The 23,628-nt window shown below is 59.4% G+C and overlaps 1 protein-coding gene across 2 annotated transcripts; it reads right to left on the bottom strand.

The window, feature by feature from the left end:
- Positions 1-206: 206 nt before the first annotated feature.
- On the bottom strand, positions 207-19,484 carry PPP1R12C (protein phosphatase 1 regulatory subunit 12C). 2 transcript variants are annotated; one of them, XM_043900205.1, is made up of 22 exons: positions 19,042-19,484; positions 15,380-15,510; positions 15,177-15,295; positions 8,038-8,197; positions 5,591-5,735; positions 5,428-5,502; positions 4,309-4,382; positions 4,099-4,226; positions 3,911-3,984; positions 3,527-3,685; positions 3,383-3,450; positions 2,701-2,784; positions 2,441-2,531; positions 2,251-2,334; positions 2,114-2,174; positions 1,919-2,004; positions 1,786-1,832; positions 1,613-1,706; positions 1,304-1,408; positions 1,164-1,214; positions 949-999; positions 207-851 (listed from the first exon to the last, which is right to left on the bottom strand). In XM_043900205.1, the coding sequence occupies exons 1-22, from the start codon at positions 19,360-19,362 to the stop codon at positions 765-767; spliced, it is 2,295 nt and encodes a 764-aa protein (XP_043756140.1). In that variant the 5' UTR covers positions 19,363-19,484; the 3' UTR covers positions 207-764. The 2 variants fall into 2 exon arrangements, with proteins under 2 accessions (XP_043756140.1, XP_043756141.1); XM_043900206.1 differs by having other exon boundaries at positions 1,919-2,001.
- Positions 19,485-23,628: the final 4,144 nt, after the last annotated feature.

Here is a 23,628-nt window from a genome sequence, read left to right as displayed (position 1 = left end):
GACTGACCCTGCCTGCTCCCATGCTAAGCCAACTGTTGACGATGTCAGCCCTGGTTGGGAGCCTCTGCTCCAACTGAGCACTCTTCCTGAAGCCCCCTCCCAGCCCTCAGCACCCCACCCGCACGGTCCTGTGGGCTGGTCACACACAGCTGCAGCACAGCCGCAGGAAGCGGAGCCTCGCCTCCAGCTGGGGAACGCAGTCAGAGTGGCGACTTCACGACTTTTATTTGTGGTGCCTGTGCTTTGTCTCGAAAATACCTTCTCCCCCTGCCCCGGACGGTGGGCGGGGAGGGGGCCGCAAAAATAGAAGACATCCCTCCCTATTGCACGCGGACCCTATATACAGGCCCGCCTGGCCGAGGCCAGCGGGGCTCTTGGCACATTCTCGGATCCCTGTTCCGGAGCGGGAGGGGTGGTGAGGGTGACGTCACACGTGAGGGGGGACCTCGGGGCGGCCACTCTGGTCCTGGTTCCCGGTCGCGGTGCTTGGTCCTCGGTGCCTTGCTGGCCCCGCCTCCTGCCCCAGTCCCTGCTCAGCGACGTCCCCCTCCCTGGCTCGGCCTCCCGGCCTCCCTGGCCCCCGATGGCCCCCCCTTGGCTCCTGGGCGCTCTGTACTGCCCCCCGAGCCTGGAGGGCCCGAGGGGAGGTTATGGCTTCTCGGAGACCCCCCGGGAGCCCTGTCACTCGCGCTCACGCAGGGGAAGGGGTGCGTGTGGCAGAAGCAGCTGTATAAATGTGGGCGCAGGGGCGGGGCTCCTCCCGATCACTTGGAGAGCTTGCTGATGACGCGAATCAGGGCTGCGTTCTCATCCTTGAGCCGCTGGTTGTCCGCGCGGAGGTCGGACAGGGCCTGTGAGGTGGGAAGACGGGTCAGCCCGGTGGCCCTGGGCAGGGTGTACCTACGGCCCACCCTGGCTGTCTGCCCTCAGCTCCCCGCTGGCATTCACCTTCAGCTCCTCCTCCAGTTCGGCTGCCTTTCGCTCCAGGGCCCTGCGCTCCTGGAATAAACCGAGTAAAGTGAGGGCAGGGTGGGGAACCGGGTGTCACGTATGGCGGAGAGGGGCGAGGAAAGGGGAGAGGTCAACGCGGACCTCTTCCTCCAGACCGTAAGGGCTCGTAAGGCTGGGACATCTCTAGTTCCACCCTGGCCAGCCTTACTCACGAATCTCTCTAGCTCCAGAAGGGCAGGCCTCTCTGCAAAGCGCTCCTGCTTCTGGGGAGGACAGAAAAAGAGCGGAGTTCACGGAGCCGGCACCCGTACCCTCGCCAACCCCCACGGCCTCCAGGGCCCCGACTCCTCACCTGCGTGGCGCGCTCCAGCTCCACCTTGAGCTGCGCCAGCTGCAGGGTGGTCTCGGTCAGGGCCTCCCGAAGGCGCTCGTTCTCACTGCGCAGCTCGGCGTACAGCTGCGGGCCCAGGAGGGGCAAGGGGTCAGGCTCGCTGGCAGAGACGCGGCAGGCTTGCGGGGGCGGGGTGGGTGGCTGCGGCACGGGTGAGGCCGGAAGGGCGCAGGGTGCCCGGGTGGGTCAGGCAGAGCCCCTGGGCAGGGGGCAGTGGGGCAGGCATACAAAACCGACTGGCGGGGCTCAGGTAACAGTGGGCTTGCGAACCTTCCTGAAGCCTCCATCCGGCTCGTCCGGTTCCGGCTCTGGTTCTGGGTTGAGGTCCCGCTGCCTGCGGGATGAGGGGTCGCCCTCGGGAGTGCTGAGGGTAGGGGCGGGGAGGCCGTCATGGGGTGCCCACGGCCCCACGACAGCCCAGACCCTGCCTCACCGCCCCGTACCTGGATTCTGAGCTGCGGTCGGCTGGTGCCGGCTCCGCCTCCTCCCCCTGCGGGCGGAGGTGGGGTTCAGCGGGGAGGGGAGCTGGGCCCGCCCCCCAGGCCCACCCGCGGCCCGCCGGGTGCCACCCCTCACCTCGGCAGGGCCCCTCCGCTCCTTGCCAACTCTGCGGGGCTCCCTGGCCGCCTGCGGTCCCTGCCCTTGCCCGTCGGGCGCCTCTGCTGGGGGAGGGGCAGGAATCAGCCCAGTGCGGGGCGAGGGTCCCTGGGCCCGACCCCCAGGAAAACCGGACACAGGCCAGGAGGACGACCTCCCAGAGACCAGCCTCACCTCTCTGGGCAGGGCCGTCAGTGCTCTCGACCCCAGGGACTCGGGGTCGCCGGGAAGGGTCCTGTGGGGGGGGGGCGGGGGTCAGAGGACGAGGGCATCTCGTCCCACCCACTGACCGGTCACCTGACCCCTCTCACCAGGCTCTGCATGCTCGACTTCTCTGCCTCCGGGGCCTTTCCTGCGGCCTTCTCTGCTTCCTTCAGGTCCGTCAGGGTCACACCCTGCACAGGCAGAGAGCAGTCGGGGTGGGGGGGGCCGCCCCTTCAGGATGGAGTCCAGACCCCCGGCCCCTCCTCCCTCAGACCCGGGGTCTGGCCCCTCCCACACCTGCGTGGACCTCCGAGACTGGCGCATGAGGCGAGAGCGCGCTTTCCGCTGAGACTCAGACTCCTCATCCCGCACTGGCATCTGGTAGGTCCTGAGTGAGGGGCCCGACTTCAGAGAGGGCTCCTCTGGACCCTGTCCTGTCCCATGGCCGACAGCCCCGGGGGGAGTCGAGTTCGGCCAGGGGACCCTGGGACAAGCTCCCCCGGGGTCCACCCCCACCAGCTCCGGGACTGCTGGGTAACGCAGGGGTCTTGCCTCACCTCCGGCGGTCCCGGGAGTCCGCTGGGGGCGCTGCAGAGGCTACGGGGACATTGGGCTTCACCGGGGACTCGGGCTCAGGGGTCCTGGGGGGAGGAGGGGAGTTAAACAAGGGGGGAGGAGGCCTGGAGATCTCAAGACCTGTGTGAATTCATTCAATCGGCAAGTATTACTCAAGCTCGCCTTGCGTGGCAGGCACCGAGACATAGCAAGAAGCCAAAGAAACGAACGATCTCTGCCCCGTGAGTCAAATTTGAGCAGAAACGATGCAATGTGAACAATAACTACAAAAAGATCAGGGTCACACAATGTCAGGAGGATAAAGTACTCTGGGGGAAAACGAGCGAGGACCGGAGCCCGGAGGTGTGGGGGTGAGCGCAGCGGGGGTAGTGGGCCTCCCGGAGAAGCTGACATTTAAACAGACTTGAGAGGGAGGAAGGAAGCCCTGTGGGTGTGAAGCGGGAGGCGCAGTGCAGGGCCTGAGTCAGAGAGGAGGGCGGGAGAGGGGGCAGGGGCCCCCAGGAAGCCAGAACACCGGGGCCATGGGCGCTTTTACTTGCGGCACCAAAAGGGAAACTGAGGCCAGAAGTGGTGGGAGGCAGGGAGCGGACCCCAGAGAGGCCGGGTACAAGACAGAAACCCCGAACTCCCCCCACCCCAGAGGGGCTGTCCTGCAGTACTCACGGGGAAGAGGGCTCCGGCACCTTCTGGGAGGGGGTAGGGGGGACTCTGGCAAGACGGGGCTCCCTGCCCTGCGGAGAGAGGAGAGAGGCGGCTACTCTCCCTGCTGGGCAGGGTCTGCTCCCCCGGCCTCCCCCCAGCACTCACCTGAGTGGATATGCCCTCCAGCCGCGAGGAGGACGCGGAGCGCTGCAGCCCGGCCCCGGGGGCGCCCTCGGCCCCACGCCGGTCCGCAGGCCCCAGGGCCCCAGAGCTGCCTGTCTTCTGGAGGCCAAAGCGCCTGGAGAAGGGGGTCTCCTCGGGGGTCTGGAGAAGAGAAAGGTCTCCGCTACCACAAAGGGGTTCTTCTCAAGAACTTCACGTGCTGCCCCAAGAAGGACCACAGCAAACTACCGCCGGGGACGGGAACCACCAGGGAAAGGCCGCAGGAGCCCGAGGGTTCTGGGCCCGCGGTCTCCACTCTGCGGCCCTGACGACAGGCTCGGGGCAAGCCCGCCCCCACCCCCAGGCCGGCCTGCGGCCCCCACTCACCATGGGGCTCCCGGGGCTACAGGGCGGTGGGGAGGAGACTCCGTTGAGGGCTCTGCATTCTGCAGGGGGTGGCTCTGGGGGGTGGGAAGACAGAGACGTCAGAAGACGACCAGCCCTTCCTCCTGCTCAGACCCAGGGATCCAGGCCCCCAGCCCCTCCTCCCTCAGACCCGGCCCCCGGCCCCTCACCTGAGGGGGCTTCTTCTCCCTCGTCCTCGTCCCGGATGGGGGTCCCCCCTGCCCCCCCGGGCCGGCGCTCCTTGGACAGGTCCTGGAGGGAGATCTTCTCGCGGCTGCTCAGACGGCACACAGAGCTCCTGGTGGAAAGGGAAGGGTGGGTGCTGGGGCCCAAGCCCTGGGGGTCCTCCAGCCCACTTCCCGCGGGGTGCCACCGCCTACCTTCGGTGTTTGCTGCTGGAGGGCCCCTGGGGCTCCGGGCCCCGGCTCTGGGCAGCTTCCTTTTGGTTCCGAAGCTGCAAATGAGGAAGGGGCTGCTGGGAGGGGGGCAGGACGGGCAGACCCTCCTGGGTCCCACACACAGCTGTGCTGGGGGGTGAACCGGGTGCTTTTGTGGACTTGTCTGCACGGCGCCCTGGGTCTCCAGGGAGTCGTCAGTACTCCTGGCGCCTCCAACTCCCGGGACTCCCGGCACACCCGCCTCCCCCACGGCTGGCTCTCAGCCCGTTCGGTTCCCGCCGAGTCTTCACACCTGAGCCAGCCCCGCAGCCCCGCCTCTCCTCTCAGCAAACCGCAAGTGCAGCAGGTCTCCCCGGACGCCCCCAGGCTTCGGCTGTGCCCTCAGCGCCCACAGACCCTGCCTCACCCACTAACCCCCCGGGGCCCCGGGCCCCCTCACCTGCTCCTGCCTGGCTTTCAAGGCCCTTTGGGGTCTGCCCCTGTCCCCGCCCCCCCACCACCCGGTTCCTCCCCCAGCCTCCGCACATGCTGCTCCCTCAACACGTGCGTGCCCCGCCCCTCCAGTCCACCAAGCCGGAAACACCACCTTCTCCCTCAATGTCGCCACAGCCAAGCTTTAAACAGGGATCTGACCCGGGAGGCCTCAGATGATTCCGGCTACCTCAGAGCGCTAACTATGAGACAGGCGGGGTTCTAAATGCTTTTGGTCAGTAACACGTACTCCGCTCATTGCAGGACATGTGTTCCATGTAACAGCAGGCGTAACTCATGAAGTGCACGTGTTTAGTCCTCTCCCCATCTTCCTGAGGCCAGGAGAGGCTACCGGACTGGTCTGAGCTCACATAGCAAATGCAGGGCAGAGCTGGGATTCAGATCCCAAGTCCACGCCGTTCGCCCCTTCCTTCTGAGTTTTTCTAGCGACAAGGCCTGGCCCAGCGCTGGTGCTGGGGCATCCCAGGGGGTGACCAGCCCCATCAGCATCCCGAGGTGCCCAGCGGTGCCGCTAATCACAGACCCCTGCTGGGCCCCGTCACTGTCCGGGGAAGGGCGGCTCCCTAGATTCCCGGAGGCCCCGGGTCCCGGCTGCGGATGGAGACTTACGTCCTCCTGCTTCCGGGCCAGCTCCTCCAGCAGGCTCAGCACCTCCTCGTCCGCCAGGTCACAGGGACGCTGCCCCTGGGTGGGCAGGGGTTAGGGCAGGTGAGGAGGCGGAAGTGGGGGCCCTCCCGCCCCGCGGCCCCCGGGAGCCAGGCCAGGCCCTCACCGCGTGGGTCAGCGAGTCCATGCCCCCACCGTGCTCCGCCAGCAAGCGGCAGGCATCCTCCACGCCCCAGTGGGCCGCGGCGTGCAGGGGCGTCCAGCCGTCGCCATCGCGCAGCTCTGGGTCGTAGCCAGCCTGGAGGAGCAGCCTGGGGGCCGGGGAGGGCTGGGGTCAAGGGGCGAGACAGGGGCTCGGGGCCAGGGGCCAAGGTCAGAAGCAGCAGTGACAGGGCTGAAAACAGGCCTGGGCCCCGAGGCGCCCCTCCCCAAAGAGACCCCTCTGTCACAGGCTCTGACCCCTCCCCAGCCTAGCAGTGGCCTCCGGGACCCTGTTCCCTGAACCTGCAGGGCTCGACTCCTGACATCTCCCCTGTGATGGGACAGCCCCAGTGGAGGTGGAGGAAGGGGTTCCCCAGTGCCCAAGCGCAGAGAAAGGCTGAGACCCCCCAGGACGGGCGGCGTGGAGGCAGCAGGGTTCCAGGAGCCCACTGGCTCAGGGCAGTGGTTCTCAACCAGGACCACGCTGCCGCCAGGGGGCGTCTGGAGACGTTTCTGGCCATCACAGCGTAGGGGCGGTGCCGGGGGCACCAGTGGGTAGGCGGAGGATGCCCTGAAACCTCCCACAGCGCAGAGGACCGCCCCCCAGCAAGGAACAATCGGGACCAAACGCCACAGTGCCAAGACGGAACCCTGGCTTAGAGGGTTCTTTCCCGGGAGATCATCACCACTGGATGTGGAATCTCTCTCACAGCTAGGAATGGCCAACTGAGTAGGGTCTGACAAATGGGGATGGCAGCACTAAGTGTGTATATCACTTCTGGATTGCTCTCTTAAAAGAAATGGACATTTTGCTCCTTTTGCCCTCCTCCTTCTTTCTGCTGGCTGCCTGGGATGCAGATGCAATGGCAGGAGCTGAAGCAGCCACCTGAGACTCAGGAGTGGAAGTCACAGGCAGAAGAGGGCACAGCCTCCAGGGCTGGCCACGTCACCAGGTCTGACCACGTCACCAGGTCTGACCGTTCAGCGTTCCATCCTCCTTGCCACAGGGATCAGCCCTGGGATGAACAGGTGTGCACAGGACAGGACCCAGGACCTTCACTGGACTACAGAGGATGGGGCACTCCAACTCCAGATTAGAGGAGACAGCCAGGAAATGAGCCCCAAGCTATCAGGGGTCATCTTAAGTTCCTCACTGGAAAACATTCCCTTCTTTCCCAGTCATTCCGTGCAGCCTGCGGAATCTCAGTTCCCTGAGCAGAGACTGAACTCAGGCCAAAGCAGTGAAAGCCCAGAACCCTAACCACTAGGCAACCAGAGAGCTCCCTTGGAAAACCTTCCCAAAACTTCATTAACACAGAGGTGGGCAGAGACAGAGGGATTCGCCGGAACCGCACTGTCACACTAAATATAAAGAGGAAATAAAGAGAGGGCAGGGGTGCCTGATGAGAAGCAGAACCAGCTTCTCTGACAGGAAGGGGTGAGGTCAGAAATGGGACAAGATGGAGGTGGCCATGAGAGAAAGGGAGTGCATATGGCAACAATTTAAAATATGCACGCACCAAATGACCTGGCCTTGAAATATGTGACACTAAACCTGACACAAAGACAGGGAGAAATAGGAAAGACCCACAGTGAGACGTTTGACCACATTTTATCACATTCTCTCACAGCAAAAAAAAAAAAAAAAACAATCACTAGGGATACAGAAGATTTAAAAGGCATGAGTACAAAGTTGACCTAATAACCTATATACAGCGCTGTCCTTGGCAACACACTTCTTTCCTGGCCGACACTGACGAGGCTATGAAGCAAACCTCCACGGATCTCAGAAATCAGGGCTCACAGAGCACCTGCTCTCGGACCACAGCGAGATTAAGCTGGCAAAGAAGCACAGGCAGACTCTGGAGGTATGGAGGGTTCGGTCCCAGCCAGCCAGCTGGCCTTACTGCAATACAGCGAGTCGCGTGAACCGTTCTGGTTTGCCAGTGCATGTAAAACTTAAGTCTATTAAGTGTGCAATAGCATTATGTCTGAAATAAAACCCAATGTATGTATCTTAAAAAACACTTTATTTTGCTAAAAAACGTTCACCGTCATCTGACAATGCAGGGCTGCCGCAAAATTTCAATTTGTTAAAAAAGAAAAAAGAAAATACTATTGGTGAAGTGCAATACGACAAGGCACGGCTCTAATGAAACCGTGACTAGAAAACCCCGTGTACTCGTAAATTAACGACATGTTTCTAAACGATCTCTGGGTCAAAGAAGATTACAAGCTGGAAACTGTCTTAAACTGAAGGGCGGTGAGGAGCCTGCACGCCAAGACGCGGGTGCAGCTGAGGCTGTACTCGGGGGGAAACGCATGTCCTCACTGCATCATTAGAAAGGGGCGGGAACAGACAAAGCCCTCAGGAAGGCGTGAGACGGAGGGCAGGGGAGGAGGCCGGCTCACCTCATCACTTCGATGTAACCCTTGGCGGCGGCCACGTGCAGGGCGGAGGCCCCCGTGCGGGGGTGCCGCGCCTCGGGCATGGCGCCCCCGTTCAGCCAGCACCTGGTGTCGTGAAGCAGCAGTTCCTCCTCCGCCCGTTTGGCTGCCTCCACGTCCACACCTGGGAGGACCAGAAGCAGTAAGAGGTGGGGCGCCCCCCGGCCTGTGTGTGCTCCTCGGGGGCTCAGGGGAGCCGGGGCCAGCTCTGTCACTTCCCAAACAGACAGCCTTGGGTTCCACTGAGGGTCCTTGCTGGGGGCTGGGGGGAGTCTTGGGTCTCACCTTCCCTTTCACTACTGATACAGGCCTTAACCCAGCATCTGCCTGTGTTTTGTCACGTTTATTGCTCACGAGAGGCTAAACCAAGCAGAAGCCACTGAGGATGCCCCTATCGCTGAGGCGATGGCACCTCCTCACCAGCCGCCCCTGCGCCAACTGGGGAGGGGCCAGCAGGCTTCCCCTCTCGTCGGTTTCAGGAGAAGTGCTCTGAACTCACCGACGTGAGGGCAAGTGGAAGCTTTACATGAAACAGAAGTCGATTCTGGATCAAGAACAGGCAGCCCCGTTAAGGGCGGAACAGTCCCTTCCGACCATCACTGAGAATGTGTGGTTTGCCACACATGTTAAGAGCCGCCGAGATGGCAGTCAGAAACGGGCGTGTCCCCTAGGGGCTGCGTGCTCCTTCTCCTGGGAGCTTCGTTCCTGCCCGCTATTTCTCTCACTGCAGAACTGCTCACTTGCCCACGTGCGGCCCGGGGCGGAGCCGTCCTGCGCGTGGTCGGCAGCCACGGAGCAGTGCGGATCCAGGCTGCAGACGGCCAACACACCGGGTCTCCAAGCGTAGAAAGAACGCGCCGTGCAGCAGCTCGGGTACAGTTCTTTACACTGATCGCACGCAGAAATGACAACGCCTTGGACGGGCAGATTAAGTAAACCATGTTCCTAAAATGGACCTCACCTGTTTCTATTTTTAAGAGCGCCTTCTTGGAAATCCTTGATTAGCATGTGGCTGCCTCTGGCTTCCCCCTGGACAGCACAGGCAGAGAAGCACGCGCTCGGCCGCGCGGCTCACAGCAGCACCGGGGGCCCCGGAGGTAACTGCCTTCACGAATCTGTTTTCAGGAGCAGGAAGCTGGGCACACCCTTACTACGAGGTTGTAAACCTTGCCCCAGGCTATGCAGGGGCCCCGGTCAGTCCGTGTCTGGCAGCTGGGCGCTGGGATTGAACTCCGCTGGGATCACCTCAGGGTGCCCTGGCTAGCAGGGACTCCCAGAGGCACTATTCCAGGAACATCTGGCTAATGAGGGCTCACCCGCAGGCCGGCAAAGTGCCCGGGCCTCAGAGACCCGCCCCTCCCGCCCACCTCCTTCAAGGCAATCACCTAGGTTCAGTCCTATTATAGACACGGCGAGTAAGGAAGGGCGGGGTTTGCGGACCTTTTTCTGCAGCCACACTTAGCGTCCTGCCTGTTCAAACGCATCCTTCTGCAGTTTAGTTTTTTGCGGAGATTTCCCCGTGTTTCCTAACAGAACTCCTGCGGAGGGTGGCAAACCAGTGCCTGTGCGGGCAAGCAAGCTGCTCCGTCCACACAGATTTATCTACTTCACCGAGCGTGTGCTTCAGCGGCTTTTAGGACATTCACCATGTGCAGCCATCAACCCTATCTATCTGTGCCTGAGCCTTCTCATCACCCCATCAAGCAGTCCCTCCCCAGAGCCTGAAAACCACTAATCCACTTCCTGACACTGTGGATTTGCCTCATCTGGACAGAGCCTATGTTTGTAAATAAAGTTTTAATGGCTAACCACCCTTATGGCAGAAAGTGAAGAACTAAAGAGCCTCTTGATTAAAGTGAAAGAGGAGAGTGAAGTTGGCTTAAAGCTCAACATTCAGAAAACTATGATCATGGCATCTGGTCCCATCACCTCATGGGAAATAGAGGGGAAAACAGTGGAAACAGTGCTTGACTTTATTTTTCTGGGCTCCAAAATCACTGCAGATAGTGATTGCAGCCATGAAATTAAAAGACGCTTACTCCGTAGAAGGAAAGTTATGACCAACCTAGACAGCATATTAAAAAGCAGAGACATTGCTTTGTCAAAAAGGTCCGTCTGGTCAAGGCTATGGTTTACCCGGTAGTCATGCATGGATATGAGAGTTGGACTATAAAGAAAGCTGAGTGCCAAAGAATTGATGCTTTTGAACTGTGGTATTGGAGAGACTCTTGAGAGTACCTTGGACTGCAAGGAGATCCAACCAGTCCATCCTAAAGGAAATCAGTCCTGGGTGTTCATTGGAAGGACTGATGTTGAAGCTGAAACTCCAATACTTTGCCCACCTGATGCGAAGAGCTGACTCACTGGAAAAGACCCTGATGCTGGGAGGGATTGGGGGCAGGAGGAGAAGGGACGACAGAGGATGAGATGGTTGGATGGCATCACCGACTCAATGGACATGAGTTTGAGTAAACTCCAGGAGTTGGTGATGGACAGGGAGGCCTGATGAGCTGCAGTCCATGGGGTCGCAAAGTCGGACATGACTGAGCAACTGAACTGAACTGAACTGCTTATTCCGACCTCTTCTGCATATTACCCCCTGGCTGTTTTTCCCACCACAGATCACTCATCTACAGATTACTGACTGATCCCTTCCAGATTTGGTGTTGGCGCACCCTCACCCTCTCAACTGAACGAGGAGCTCCCTCAGAATACATCCATCTGAATGCAGAGTTCCAAAGAATAGAAAGGAGGGATAAGAAAGTCTTCCTAAGTAATCAATGCAAAGAAAGAGAGGAAAACAACAGAATGGGAAAGACTAGAGATCTCATCAAGAAAATTAGAGATACCAAGGGAACGTTTCATGCAAAGATGGGCACAATAAAGGACAGAAATGGTATGGACCTAACAGAAGCAGAAGAAATTAAGAAGAGGTGGCAAGAATACACAGAAGAACTGTACAAAAAAGATCTTCATGACCCAAATGACCACGATGTGTGATAACTCACCTAGAGCCAGACATCCTGGAATGTGAAGTCAAGTGGGCCTTAGGACGCATCACTACGAACAAAGCTAGTGGAGGTGATGGGATTCCAGTTGAGCTATTTCAAGTCCTAAATGATGATGCTGTGAAAGTGCTGCACTAAATATGTCAGCAAATTTGGAAAACTCAGCAGTGGCCACAGGACTAGAAAAGGTCAGTTTTCATTCTAATCGTAAAGAAGGGCAATGCCAAATAATGTTCAAACTACTGCACAATTCCATTTATCTCACACACTAGCAAAGTAATGCTCAAAATTCTCCAAGCGAGCCTTCAACAGTACGTGAACTGAGAACTTTCAGATGCTCAAGCTAAGGCAGAGGAAGCAGAGATCAAATTGCTAACAACTGCTGGCTCATAGAAAAACCAAAAGAGTTCCAGAAAAACATCTACTTCTGCTTTATTGACTATGCCAAAGCCTTTGACTGTGTGGATCACAATAAACTGTGGAAAATTCTGAAAGAGATGGGAATACCAGACCATGTGACCTGCCTCTTGAGAAATCTGAATGCAGGTTAAGAAGCAACAGTTAGAACTGGACATGGAACAACAGACTGGTTCCAAATTGGGAAAGGATTACGTCGAGGCTGTATATTGTCACCCTGCTTATTTAACTTACATGCAGAGTACATCATGAGACACGCTGGGCTGGAGGAAGCACAAGCTGGAATCAAGATTGCCGGGAGAAATATCAATAACCTCAGATATGCAGATGACACCACCTTTATGGCAGAAAACAAAGAGGAACTATAGAGTCTCTTGATGAAAGTGAAAGAGGAGAGTGAAAAAGTTGCCTTCAAGCTCAACATTCAGAAAACTAAGATCATGGCATCCGGTCCCATCACTTCATGGCAAATATGTGGGGAAACAGTGGAAAGAGTGGCTGACTTTATTTTTTGGGGGCTCCAAAATCACTGCAGATGGTGACTGCAGCCATGAAATTAAAAGACATTTACTCCTTGGAAGGAAAGTTATGACCAACCTAGATAGCATATTAAAAAGCACAGACATTACTTTGCCAACACAGGTCCGTCTAGTCAAAGCTATGGTTTTTCCAGTGGTCACATATGGATGTTGAGAGTTGGACCATAAAGAAAGCTGAGCGCTGAAGAATTGATGCTTTTGAACTGTGGTGTTGCAGAAGACTCTTGAGAGTCCCTTGGACTGCAAGGAGATCCAACCAGTCCATCCTAAAGGAGATCAGTCCTGGGTGTTCATTGAAGGACCGATGTAGCTGAAACTCCAATACTCTGACCACCTGATGCGATAAAAAAAGAACTGACTCATTTGAAAAGACCCTGATGCTAGGAAAGATTGAAGACAGGAAGAGAAGGGGGCAACAGAGGATGAGATGGTTGGATGGCATCACCGAGTCAATGGACGTGAGTTTGAGCAAGCTCTGGAGTTGGTGATGGACAGGGAAGCCTGGGGTGCTGCAGTCCATGGGGTGGCAAAGGTTTGGACAGGACTGAGGGACTGAACTGACAGCCTCTCGACACTGTGAAGCTCAAGGGGGAGGGCGCGATCGGGTGACGTAGGAGTGGGACTGCTGGAGCCCGGGGGTGCGGATCTCCGGCTACAGGCCACGCTGTCTGTCCAGCTGCTCACACGGAGGCTGGAATCACCCGCATGACTGGGCCTCGCCAGGCCTGACCCTGCCTGTCAAAGCTACCTGCCTCTGAGAGTGAGCAGCCCGCATCCCTGTCTTGACGGTGGGGTTCCTTCCAGTGCAGTGCCAAGTCCCTGAGGGTCTGACCGTGGCCGTTCTGAGCAAAATGGCCAGAGGGTCGGGGGCTTGGGCCAGCCCCCGCGGCCCTGGCTGAGAGCACCGTGTCTGCGGAGGAGCTGTCGCTTGGAGCTGCCAGCATCCAGTCCCCCTTCCTGCTTGTCCTCACCCCTGCTCTCACCCAACGCGGCTCCAACATGAGGAGCCCGCAGCCCGGCTCCACGGGCAGCCGCATCACCAGGCCTGAGGGTCCTCCCTGCCACCACGACTCTCTCGGGGCACGCTGTGACCAGGGTGGCCCTGAGGGCTGGGGCTGGGCTGCTAAGTCTAGTTCTAGCTCCGCCAGGGTGCCAGCCTGCACTGCTAGGAGGCACGCCCGGTGCCTCGCCAAGAGAACCAGCCCAGGAGTGAAACCAACATGCTCAGCAGAGAGACGAGAGGAAGGCTTTCGACTGTGTCTGCGCCCCTGGATCCAGCCATGCCTAATGTCCACATAACTCCTCAGCTTCAGTTACAGAGGCCCATGAATTGTGTTTAAACTGTGGGAAAGCACAGATTCTGCCCACCACAGTCCACAGAGGCCTCACGTCAAGGCAGGCACCGTGAAGCCACATCACCAAGGCCTCTGGATTTCAGAGGCAGCTGCACCCCACCCCCAGCAGTGTAGCAGAGGGTCTTTGTGCCTGGTCGGTCTCCTGGTCGGTCCTACAGGCCAACCCCCCAGGCCCCCCCCCCCCACCTTCGGCCGGCAAAGGGGCACAGCGGGTCACCGTGAGAAGGCGAGGAGCACGCTGGGTGATTCTGGCAGGAACACATGGAGGCCACAGAGACGACCCAGCCCCGGTGTCCTCCAAGCATCGCCCTGCAGGCTGCTTTTTAACAACAAAGAGAGGAAGACACCTCCACGGCAGAGTCACCTGGGCGACCCCTCTGGATGAAGCTCAAGGTTAACATCACCAATCACAGGGCGGACGGAGTTCGTCTCCCAGCGGAACTAGCTGGCAAGTTCCTGGCCAACCTGCAGAACTGACGGAGCAATCGGGTCCAGGCTGAGGGGCCATATAAACAGCGGAGGGGTGAAGGCTGGTCCAGTGCTGCCGGCGGGGCCGGGGGCGGGAAACCGGGCCAGGCCCACCCCTGTGGAGACGGAGGGCGCACAAGCAATCACGCCAAGAAGCTGGAAACCTTGAGTCCACGCTTCAGGATTCCACTTTCGCCAAACGGGCAAACCCCACACGAAGCCAACGGGTGGGCCCCAGGGCTGAGACGGGAGGGGAGGTCAGGGGTCACAGCCTGGGGCTCGGGGTTTCTTCTGGGCTGATCAGCATCATCTAAGCTCAACGTGCTCACGGACACACAAGCTTTAAAGTGAATACGCTAAAAAGACGAAACAGAAAAGATGAGCCCACACATGTCTAAATGTGAAGGAAGCAAACACGCAGACAACTGTATCCACACGAAGCTGCTGCAAGCCCTGGTGGGCCTCAGCGGAGGTTGCCCTCATCAGACTGCGAGTGAGACCCGGCTCAGCGTGTGAAGTCGTCAGATGAAAACACGGAGAAGCGGAGCCAGGAAAAGCCCGGTTCTGTCTCTGCTCTGCTCCCTGCCTGCATCTGAAGCAAACCAGGGCTCCGGACCGCAGCTCGCCCGCCAGCACCTCCGCGCCCCGCGGGACTCCCGCGGCCACCGGCCCCGCACCTGTCCAGGGCGGGGCCTTGTCCCTCCCAACCCGAGCCAGGCTGGGAGTCCGCGCGGCACCTCGGACGCCGGCCGCTCTTCGCCAGCCTCCCTGCGCCCCCCGCCCCACCCGCACACCTCCTCACAGATGCGGTGCGGCCACCAGACCCGCCCAGAGGACCAGAGTCACCCAGAAGCGCGCTGCTGACGCGGGGCTCCCACGGGAGGCGGGGCACGGCTGCCCGCCGTCTCCCACCCGTGGACCCCCTGGCCCTGCACCGCGGGTCAGCCGACGAGTCCTCCCCTCGGTGTAGCCATCGGCGACTGTGAGAGCGGGCGGGGAAGGTGGGCACCTGCTAGAAGTCACACACGCTCCCCCTAGGAAAGAGCCTGGCCAGGCACGGCGTTCGGGGGGTCCTGGGCCCCCTATTAAGGACCCTGGGGCACAGTGATGGCAAGTACAGCAGACCAGACCCCCAGAAGACTCGGCATTCCCGCACCCGCCCCCCACCCCCCAGCACAACTCCTGAGAAGACGCGCCACCACCCAGGACACGCCCCAAACTGAGTTTCCTCAGTCACCCCGAGGATGAGCCAACCCTGCCTCAGTTACTGCTTCTCGGGTCCTCGGCGACGGAGGCCCCCCGCGCCCCAGGCCCACCTCGGCGGGCGATCTCCGCCTTCAGCAGCGCCTCCATGGCGTCAGACTCGGCCAGGTCCAGAGGCAGATCGCCGTCGCTGTTGACTGCAGCGATGTTGGCCCCGTGGCTCAGGAGGTGCCTGGGGAGGTGGGGGCGGGCCACGGTCAGGACGGAGGGGTCCGGGCCCCACGCCCAGCGAGCCCGCCCGCCCTCCCCGCCTCACCTGGCGATGTCCAGGTAACCGCAGGAGGCGGCCACGTGCAGGGGCGTCCAGCCCTCGTTGTCAGCCTGGTTCACCGTGGCGCCCTGCTCCACCAGGAAGCGCACCACCTCCAAGTTCTCGTCGATGCAGGCCTGGGGGGGGCGGGGGGCAGGGCAGGGGCTCACCCTCCCCACTCCGGACCTCCGCGCGTGCCTGGCAAGGCAGGACCCCCGCCGGGGGCCTCGAGGGCGACCCACAGCCGATCGGGCAAGGCTCCGGAAGAAGACCCCCAGGGCCTCCCCAGCCACCCAGCTGTTTAAGACACCCCGGCCCCCAGCCCTGCACACCCTGGCTTCCCGGCGGCCGCGCCAGCCAGGCCTCTGGGGCTCACTGGGGACCGTTGAGAGGAGGAGCTGGCCAGAGAGGAGAGGACAGGGATCCCGAACCATGCCTGTTCACAAGATGCACCAGTCACCACGGAGGATGGGCCTCCAGAGCTGGACCCCAGGGAAGAGACCCAGGCCCTCCTCCTCAGACCCAGCAGACTCTCCCAGAGAACTGAGCACAGCCCTGCCACGTACCTGGCGGGGAGACAGCCGGACCCTGGGGCCCAAGGCCGTGTGGGGCTGGTAGGGTCGCCAGGTCCCTGCGAACCTGGGACGGGGAGTGGGGCAGTGGTGAGGGTCCCAGGCAGGACCCTAACACTGGGAGAGACGTGCGCCCAGGCCTGGCGCCCCAAGAGAGGCACAGGACACTCCATCACGGGGCGTCCACGGGCACCGTCCCCACTCCGAGGGCTGTCAGGGTCCTCTCTGATGGGGGAAGAGATCCCAGCACCAGGAGACAAAAGCCCTTGCACGAGCCGGGGCACCAAGTCAGGGCCAGAGAAAGGGTTTCGCCCGGGACCTGTGCGAACGTGGGGTGGGCACTGGGCCCGAGTGGGGCTGGGGGATGGGAGTGGCCCTGGCCTCCTGGATCCTCGGGGGAGATTAGCCTCCGACTCCCGCACCTCTCCACAGCCGGCCGCCTGGAGCAGAGGGAGGAAGCTACGAGGGCCAAGAGCATGAAGTCATGGAAACTCAGGCTGTGAAAGGGGGGCCACGCGTGCCCTGGGAACGGGATGAACTCTGGGCGCCGTTTATTTCCACCGGTTGCCATGGTGATGAGAGGGGGGGCAAGGAGGGAGACGGGCCTTTCCCTTTCAAGGACCTGGCCGGGCACAGGCATCCGTGCGAAAGATGCCTGCAGCCTGGGCACCAGGGGCCAAGAATCCAGGCCCCGCCCCTCCTCCTCAGATCCAGGGGTCCAGGCCCCCAGCCCCTCCCTGCTCAGACCCGGGGATCCAGGCCCCCAGCCCCTCCCCTCTCAGACCCAGGGGTTCAGGCCCCCAGCCCCTCCCCCTCAGACCCGGGAGCCTGGACTCTCTGACCCCCTCCCTATTTACACCTAAGAATCCTGGCTCACAGTCCTTCCTATCCCAGACCCCAGTCACTAAGTAGGAGGTAATGGGGGACGAGGCAGCCTATCCGGGCCTTGTCACCTTGTCGAGGGGTAAGGGGTGGGATGTGAGACCTCCTGTGGTCACAGCCAGAGCAGGGAGACGACGCCAGGGAACCTGCTCCAGGGGGAACAGAAACCACAGCTGCCGGACTCGCCCAGACAACATGAGTGGCTGTCCCGTGTGCCTGTCCGGGGGTTTCCTGGGACCTGGGACTTTCGGAGCTAAAACGAGGCCAGTGTTGAGCAAACTGGCACAAGCTGGTCAGCAAACACCCAGTCCTGACCCAAAGCCCCGCTCCCCCACTCGCTCACTGGCTGGGCAACCTAAAACAGGGACTCCCCTCTCTGCGCCCTCCTCGGAGGGATGCCCTAATCCCCTCCAGGCCTCCGGCAGAGCCCTGGCGAGTGAGTTCATCTCGCCTATAACAGGAGAGTTCATCTCACCTATAGCAGGAGAGCGAGAGGGATCCCACTCACGGGGTGGCCTGAGACAGGGCCTGGGCCAGGGGACAGGCTGGGGAGCACGGCCCAGCCGGAAAGGTCCCGGGGAGCCGGGGCAGGGCTGGCAGTGCAGGAAGAGGGACCCTCTCCCAGAGGGCACTGGGGCCTCTGCAGGGCATGGGCCTGGGGGTGCAGCGGGGGGAGAGCGAGGGGAGGGACGGCACCTGGACCAGGGGCTGCAACCCCCAACTGGACGTGAGGCTCTTCCTGCAGGGTGTCCCTGCCAGCCCACTCACAGGCAAGAAGCCCGAGGCACAGGGAAGAGTCACATTCTAGGCCACTGACTTGAGAAGCCGAGATCAGAACTCAGGACTGGCCTACCTTCCTGAGCTGCGGCTCTTCCTGGGGACCTGGCACGTGAGTCCCTTCCGGCCTCCTCCCCAGCCCCCTGCTCCCTGCCCAGGTTTCCTTCCCTGGGTCCTCTCTGGGTCCCAAAGTAACCAAACCCTGGGAGCTCCGGCAGGGAAGCGAGGGCTGGGGACTGGACCAATTCGAGGAGACTAGGAGAGAGACAGCCTCGGGGACGCGGGCTCTTCTGTGAACTTTGCCTGATGGCCGCACTGAAGGAGGGCGGGTGCGGTGGGGGGTGACAGGTTCCCGAACCAGAGGGAACCGTGGGACTGGGGCCTGTGGTGGGCCTGGTTCTGGAACACAAGAAGCCTAGAGGCAACAGTCAGAGCGTCTGGGGAAGGCACTAGGGCCCAGGCTGTGGACAGAGAGGAGTAACCCGGCTCTGGATCTCTTGAGAAGGTGACAAGAAGGGGGCTGGGAGACAGGACACACTCTGTGTGAGGGAGGAGCTGCTCGGATCCACAGGAGGGGATCCAGGCAGAGAACACAAGGTGACCAGAGAACAGAGAGGTAGCCCAAAGCCAGGAAGAGGTAGGTGCCCAGAAAACAAAAAAACGGGGGGTGATGATGCAGGCCTGGCCAAAGCAACAGGAGAGCAAGGGAGAAGGGAGGTTCCTGGAAGAGAAACACCCCTGAGAGGCCTTGCCCTAGGAGGCAAGAGGTGGCACAGCCCCAGAAGAATGACGAGGGCATGAGGGTGAAGGGGGGCAAGGGAGACGGCCTGAGCTGACCCTGGCAAAGGAAGCACCCACTTCAGGAGTACAGAGCTTCGAAGGCGGGGGCTCAGGAAAGAACACCCTGAGATAGCAACAGATGGCACAGGCCAGGGATGACAGAGGTGGCCCCAGGCAGAGGGGCGGGGCGGCAGGGAGAGCACAGGCAGGGAGGATGGAGATGCTACGCTGCTGGGGGGGCAGGGGGAGTGGTACCTGCCTGGATGGGGGAACAGGGGGCACCGGTGGGGCTGCAGGGGCACAGACTCAGGAAAGAGGGAGGCCCAGCACGAGATGACAGAGTCGAGGTGGCACCAGTGGCGGTCGCACGGGCGAGACTAGCAAAGATCCCCAAGGTCGGGAAAGAGCACCGCGAAGTGACGAGACGGGGATGCACCGGGCTGAGGCCGGCAGCGACGGTTCGGGGGCAGAGAAAGGGCGGCTCAGAATGGCAAAGGCCAGGGTCAGTTCCAGCGGCTCAGGGTCGGGAGAGGGGAGCCCCAGGTGGGACGGAGGAAAAGGGGGTCCACCGCGGACGACGGCGCAGAGTAGGGCCGCCGGGGTGACTCCGGGCCGGCGAGTAAGGGGGCTCCGGGCGGCGCAGACCCGGGCGCTGACCTGGTGCAGGGCGCTGATGCCGTCGGCGTTGGTGGAGTCGAGCACTGCGCGGGCGGGCGGCGGGGCGGCGGGGTCCAGCTCTGCGCCCGGGCCGGGGTCGGCCGCGCGCAGCATCAGGCGTGCCTCGTCCAGGTCGCCGCCCGCGCAGGCCGCCAGGAACTCGGCGGCGCGCTCGAAGCGCACGGTGCGGGCGCGCCGCTCCCCGGGGCCCGGCTCGGCGCCCGCCCGCGCCCCCCACTGCCGCAGCTGCTCCCGCCGCCGCTCGCGGGCCGCTGCTGCCGCCGCCCCAGGGCCCGCCCCGGGGCCGTCCTCGCCCGACATCGCGCCGCCCGCCCGCCCGTGAGCGAACGAGCGAGCGAGCGAGCGCAGAGCGCCGAGCCCCGAGCAGCTGCCGCCGCCGCCGCCGCCACCGCCCGCCCCCGGGCCGCCGGGAACTGCCGCCAGCCCCGCGCCGCCCAAGGATCTACCGGCCCCCGCCCGACGCGCGACGTCACCACGCCCCCCCGGGACGCGCTGGGAAATGGAGTCCGCAGCCGGGAGAGGCCGTGGCAACGGCCTCAGGGAAGGCCGCGGGGAACTCTGGGAAGTGGAGTACAGAAGCGGAAATCGGTCTCGGCCACATTCGGCCCTCGATCTGCCCCGAGGCACACTGGGAAATTCGCGGCTCAGCGGTTTCAAAAGGAAATCTGATTGAGAAGATGCCCCTGGGAGTGCCGGGAAATGGAGTCTAAAGGCCAGAGATGTGGCCCCAGGGCATGCTGGGAAATGTAGTTCACAGTATGAAGGAGACCAACCGGGAAACGGACTCGATAGCCCGGGAGTCCTAAAAGATAGAACTAATTTTTCCATACACCTTACCGCTTTTCTCACACCATGTGATTTACTTATTTTGGGTTTGTCTTATCCCTTCAACTAGAAATGAGCCCCAGGAGAACAGGGATTTATGTCTTCTGTGTGCATCCCTGTTCCCATTACCAAGACCTAATAAAACGCGAACGGGAATAGTATTTTGAATGAATGAATGGATTCCCTAGGTCGTGAAAAACGCCAGGATACCATGGGAAATTGAGTCCACAACCCTTAGACCAAGAAAATCCCTGGGTGACCGCCCAGGGCACCTTGGGAAGTAAAAAGTACGGTACAAAGTTCAAAGCGGCAATCGGCCGCTGGGCACGCTGGGAAACGTAGTACTCGGGGCCACGACCGTAAAGGCACCGTTGGTCCAGAGCACCCTAAGTCCCTGATGGAACCCCTGGATTACATCAGGAAGGGAACCCAAGAGGCAGGGCCCGCAATGACAGCTCCTCAGAGCCTTCACCTGCCCTGCCCGCTACTTGCTACCATCTTGGGTCGTGGAGCAGGCTGGGAAATGTAGTCCGGGCTGTACGTCCTCGCAAGCCATGCTGGGATTTGTAGTCCAAGGCGGGGACGTCTTACGGACGTGGAGGGCGAGTTGACTCATACCTAACGTGATAAAGCACGATGTGAGTCTCATCTTAAGTAGTCTGCACCTTAATCCTCACTGGGAAGGAAGCAAGCACTCCGAGTCCAGAGCAAAGACCTATAAAAATCACAAAGCTACTGCTGCTGCTAAGTCGCTTAGTACCCTGTGCGGCCCCATAGACAGCAGCCCACCGGGATCCCCCGTCCCTGGGATTCTCCAGGCAAGAACACTAGAGTGGGTTGCCATTTCCTTCTCCAATGCATGAAAGGGAAAATGAAGCCGCTCAGTCGTGTCCGACTCTTAGCGACCCCATGGACTGCAGCCTACCAGGCTCCTCCGTCCGTGGCATTTTCCAGGCAAGAGTGCTGGAGTGGGGTGCCATTGCCTTCTCTGAAAATCACAAAGAATGGCTCTGAAATACAGAGGCAAGTGTTCTGTTTTCCAACGGATGTCAGATCAGCTCTACCCACTCTAAACTTCTTGGGCCTGTGCTAAGAAATAAACGACAGATGCCGTGAAACCTGGAGACCGCTGAGGTGGCTATGTCAGGCGAGTGGTATGCTCCTCGGTTTTTGTCTCGTCACAACAAAGATTTGGAGTGACGGACATTAAAGCCCCCTCAGCGTGTTAACAGCTCTCCGGTCTTGGACAGACCGTGTTATAGCTCTCAGGGCTCGAATGAACCATGTTATAACTCTTAGAGAAATCAGTGACACAGCTCAGTGTTACAGCTCTATTTTATTTAGAAGATAACAGGAAAATCCATTTTCGAGGTGTGAGGGCATGTCGACCCAAAGACGTGAAAAGAAGAGCGCCCCAGCGCGCGGGAGAGAGAGGGAGAAGAGAGCTTTGGCTCCTCTTTTTATATGTTTCTCTCTCCCTGGGCCTGTCCTGTGCAAATTGGGCCAGCCAGGAGTGCCATTTGTTTTCCCTGAGATTCTCACTCCGGTTCTCGGACCTTCCTTTGTTCTATTTTCGCAGGCTTTTCCCTTCCAGGTCTTTTAGCCACCGTCATCCTGGACGCCTTTTCCCTATTCTAACTACCTAACAGATACAAAAGGGTTAGCAGTTCGGGTGACTTTGGGGATATGTAGTCCTTCGATCCCACACTTTCCATTCAACCTATACACCCACCTTCTTCTCCAGGCAGCTTGAATGGTGTGGATGTTGTTAGGGTGTCTTCAGTTATGGGTGTCTCTATACCTGCGCACAACTGTGATGTGTGTATTTGTGGTCGTGTCTGTAGCCGGGTGTATGCTGTTTTTGGAAGCTTGTGTTCATTGTGTCTGTGAGCTGTGATGTAAATATGTCTATAGTTTTATGATTTTTATTTACGGGAGACACAATTTGGAGTATCTGCTCAACCCACACAACCTACTATGGGACATGCTCCCACCGTGAAGTTTTGTTCGCAATCTTTAGGTTGACTGCTGCATTTAGACTTGAACCTCTGTTTAACAAATTCTATTCTACTACAATGGGTAAGAATTACAGCTCTGGTTTAGGCATTCCTGGACTTGATCTTGTCTCTTGACACTTCCAACTGTGGGGTCTGATCTAGGACCTAGGCTTACTCTCTTAATTTCTGCCTCCAGGAGCTGTTGTGACCGTGTACCTGGCCTGTCTCGTAGGTAGACGTTGACTCTGTACAGGCATTTTTATATTTTACTCATTACAATTCTCTTCTGCCCTTCTCTTTTCCATGGTGAAGGTTTTTTTTTACTTCTCAAGCCTGCTGTTTTCTCTCAATGCTAGCACTGGAATGTTGATGCTTAACCTCCTCACAGCTGGTGAAAATAGCCTTGGAAAGATAACATGTTCCCTTTTTCCCTGCAAGAGGCAGAAAAACGGACCTCATAAAGATGGTTCAGATAAAGGGATGCAAGAGGACATTCACAAAGTATCAAGTTGACTCCTCTATTCTGTGAGAAAACAGGGGTAAGCATAGTAGAAGTCAGTTCTAATTTCTATTTTAACTGTCCTTGAAAGAGTTATTTGCACAAAGGAACCTTTTACGTTTAAGATAGAATTATATTGTTAGGACTTCCCTGCTGGTCCATGCTCCCAGTGAAGAGGACATGGGTTCGATCCCTGATCGGGGAACTAAGATCCTACATACAGCAAGTACTGAGAACGCAAACAGCTAGAGAAGCCACACTGCCATGAAGAGCAGTGAACAGCCAAAATAAATATCGATTAATTAATTGTTAAAAAGAGAGAGAATTATATTGCGAAAGGCACCCCATGGCTGACCTGCTGTGACTTTCAACACACGAAAATATCCGCTGTGTCCTCAGACGCATGCCAACGGGCTTTGAAATTGACAACCATCTCAAGAATGGCATCTTCCCAAAGGTTATCCAAGGACACGGGCCCAGAAAGAAGCCCTCCCCCTTGCAGTGTCAGGGACCACGGTGCTTATAAAAAAACAGATTTTACCCAAAATCTAGAACCAGGTTTCCAGATTTTCCGGATCTGAAGCTAAGATCTCTGCTCTGCCCCAATGACTTCACTGTGCTGCTCTCTCTCCTCTTTTCCCACGTGGAAGGTTTGTTTCTAAATTACCAGTATTACAATGGCCCTGTTCCATCTCTACCACCATGGGCTAGCTAGAGAGGGAGAGCTCGTCTTTGCATTTATATAATGTCAAACCACCCGGAGACACACCCAAGCCAGACAGACAGCTGATCTGCCTCCCAAACACCCTGGGCTTTCGTCCGAGGGGAGCCTGGGAGTGTGTTCCAGACAGGGGGACTCTATATGTGGGTGGCGGGAGAGTGGGTCAGAGACCGACAGCTGCCTGCCCATCACTACTGCGTCCTTCCTCAAAAATGAGAAGCCTGCTTTTGTTTGGAGCAGCAAAGCACCCAGGTGGCTGCAGAACCAGCAGGAGACCTAGTCATCTTTGCAGTCGGGGCAGAGATAAGATGTAAGTGAGCACGACTGGGGTGGGGTGGGGGGGAGGGAAGCTGTCCAGGAAAGCTTTGGAAAGCGGTTAGATTCAGCCAAGAGGTGCACCTTTCTGGTTCTCCTCTTCTCCTGCCTGCCTTCTGGGAAGCAGATGGGATGGCACAGAGCTCCAGAAATCATCTCGGGACCAGTCTGCGACCTCACAGGGGGAAGCCAAGCAGGAAGGCAGGGGG

This window comes from Cervus elaphus, chromosome 4 (assembly GCF_910594005.1).
Source record: "Cervus elaphus chromosome 4, mCerEla1.1, whole genome shotgun sequence".
NCBI classification, from domain to species: Eukaryota; Metazoa; Chordata; class Mammalia; order Artiodactyla; family Cervidae; genus Cervus; species Cervus elaphus.
This window is presented reverse-complemented; position numbering and strand designations above follow the sequence as displayed.

Excerpts from the sequence above, each read along its gene's own strand:
- PPP1R12C (XM_043900205.1), bottom strand. The coding sequence starts at position 19,362 with ATGTCGGGCGAGGACGGCCCCGGGGCGGGCCCTGGGGCGGCGGCAGCA. Across the intron at positions 5,736-8,037 it reads GGTTACATCGAAGTGATGAG|GCTGCTCCTCCAGGCTGGCT; the intron begins GTGAGCCGGCCT and ends CCCGGCCCCCAG. Across the intron at positions 2,175-2,250 it reads AGTCGAGCATGCAGAGCCTG|GACCCTTCCCGGCGACCCCG; the intron begins GTGAGAGGGGTC and ends CCCCCCCCACAG.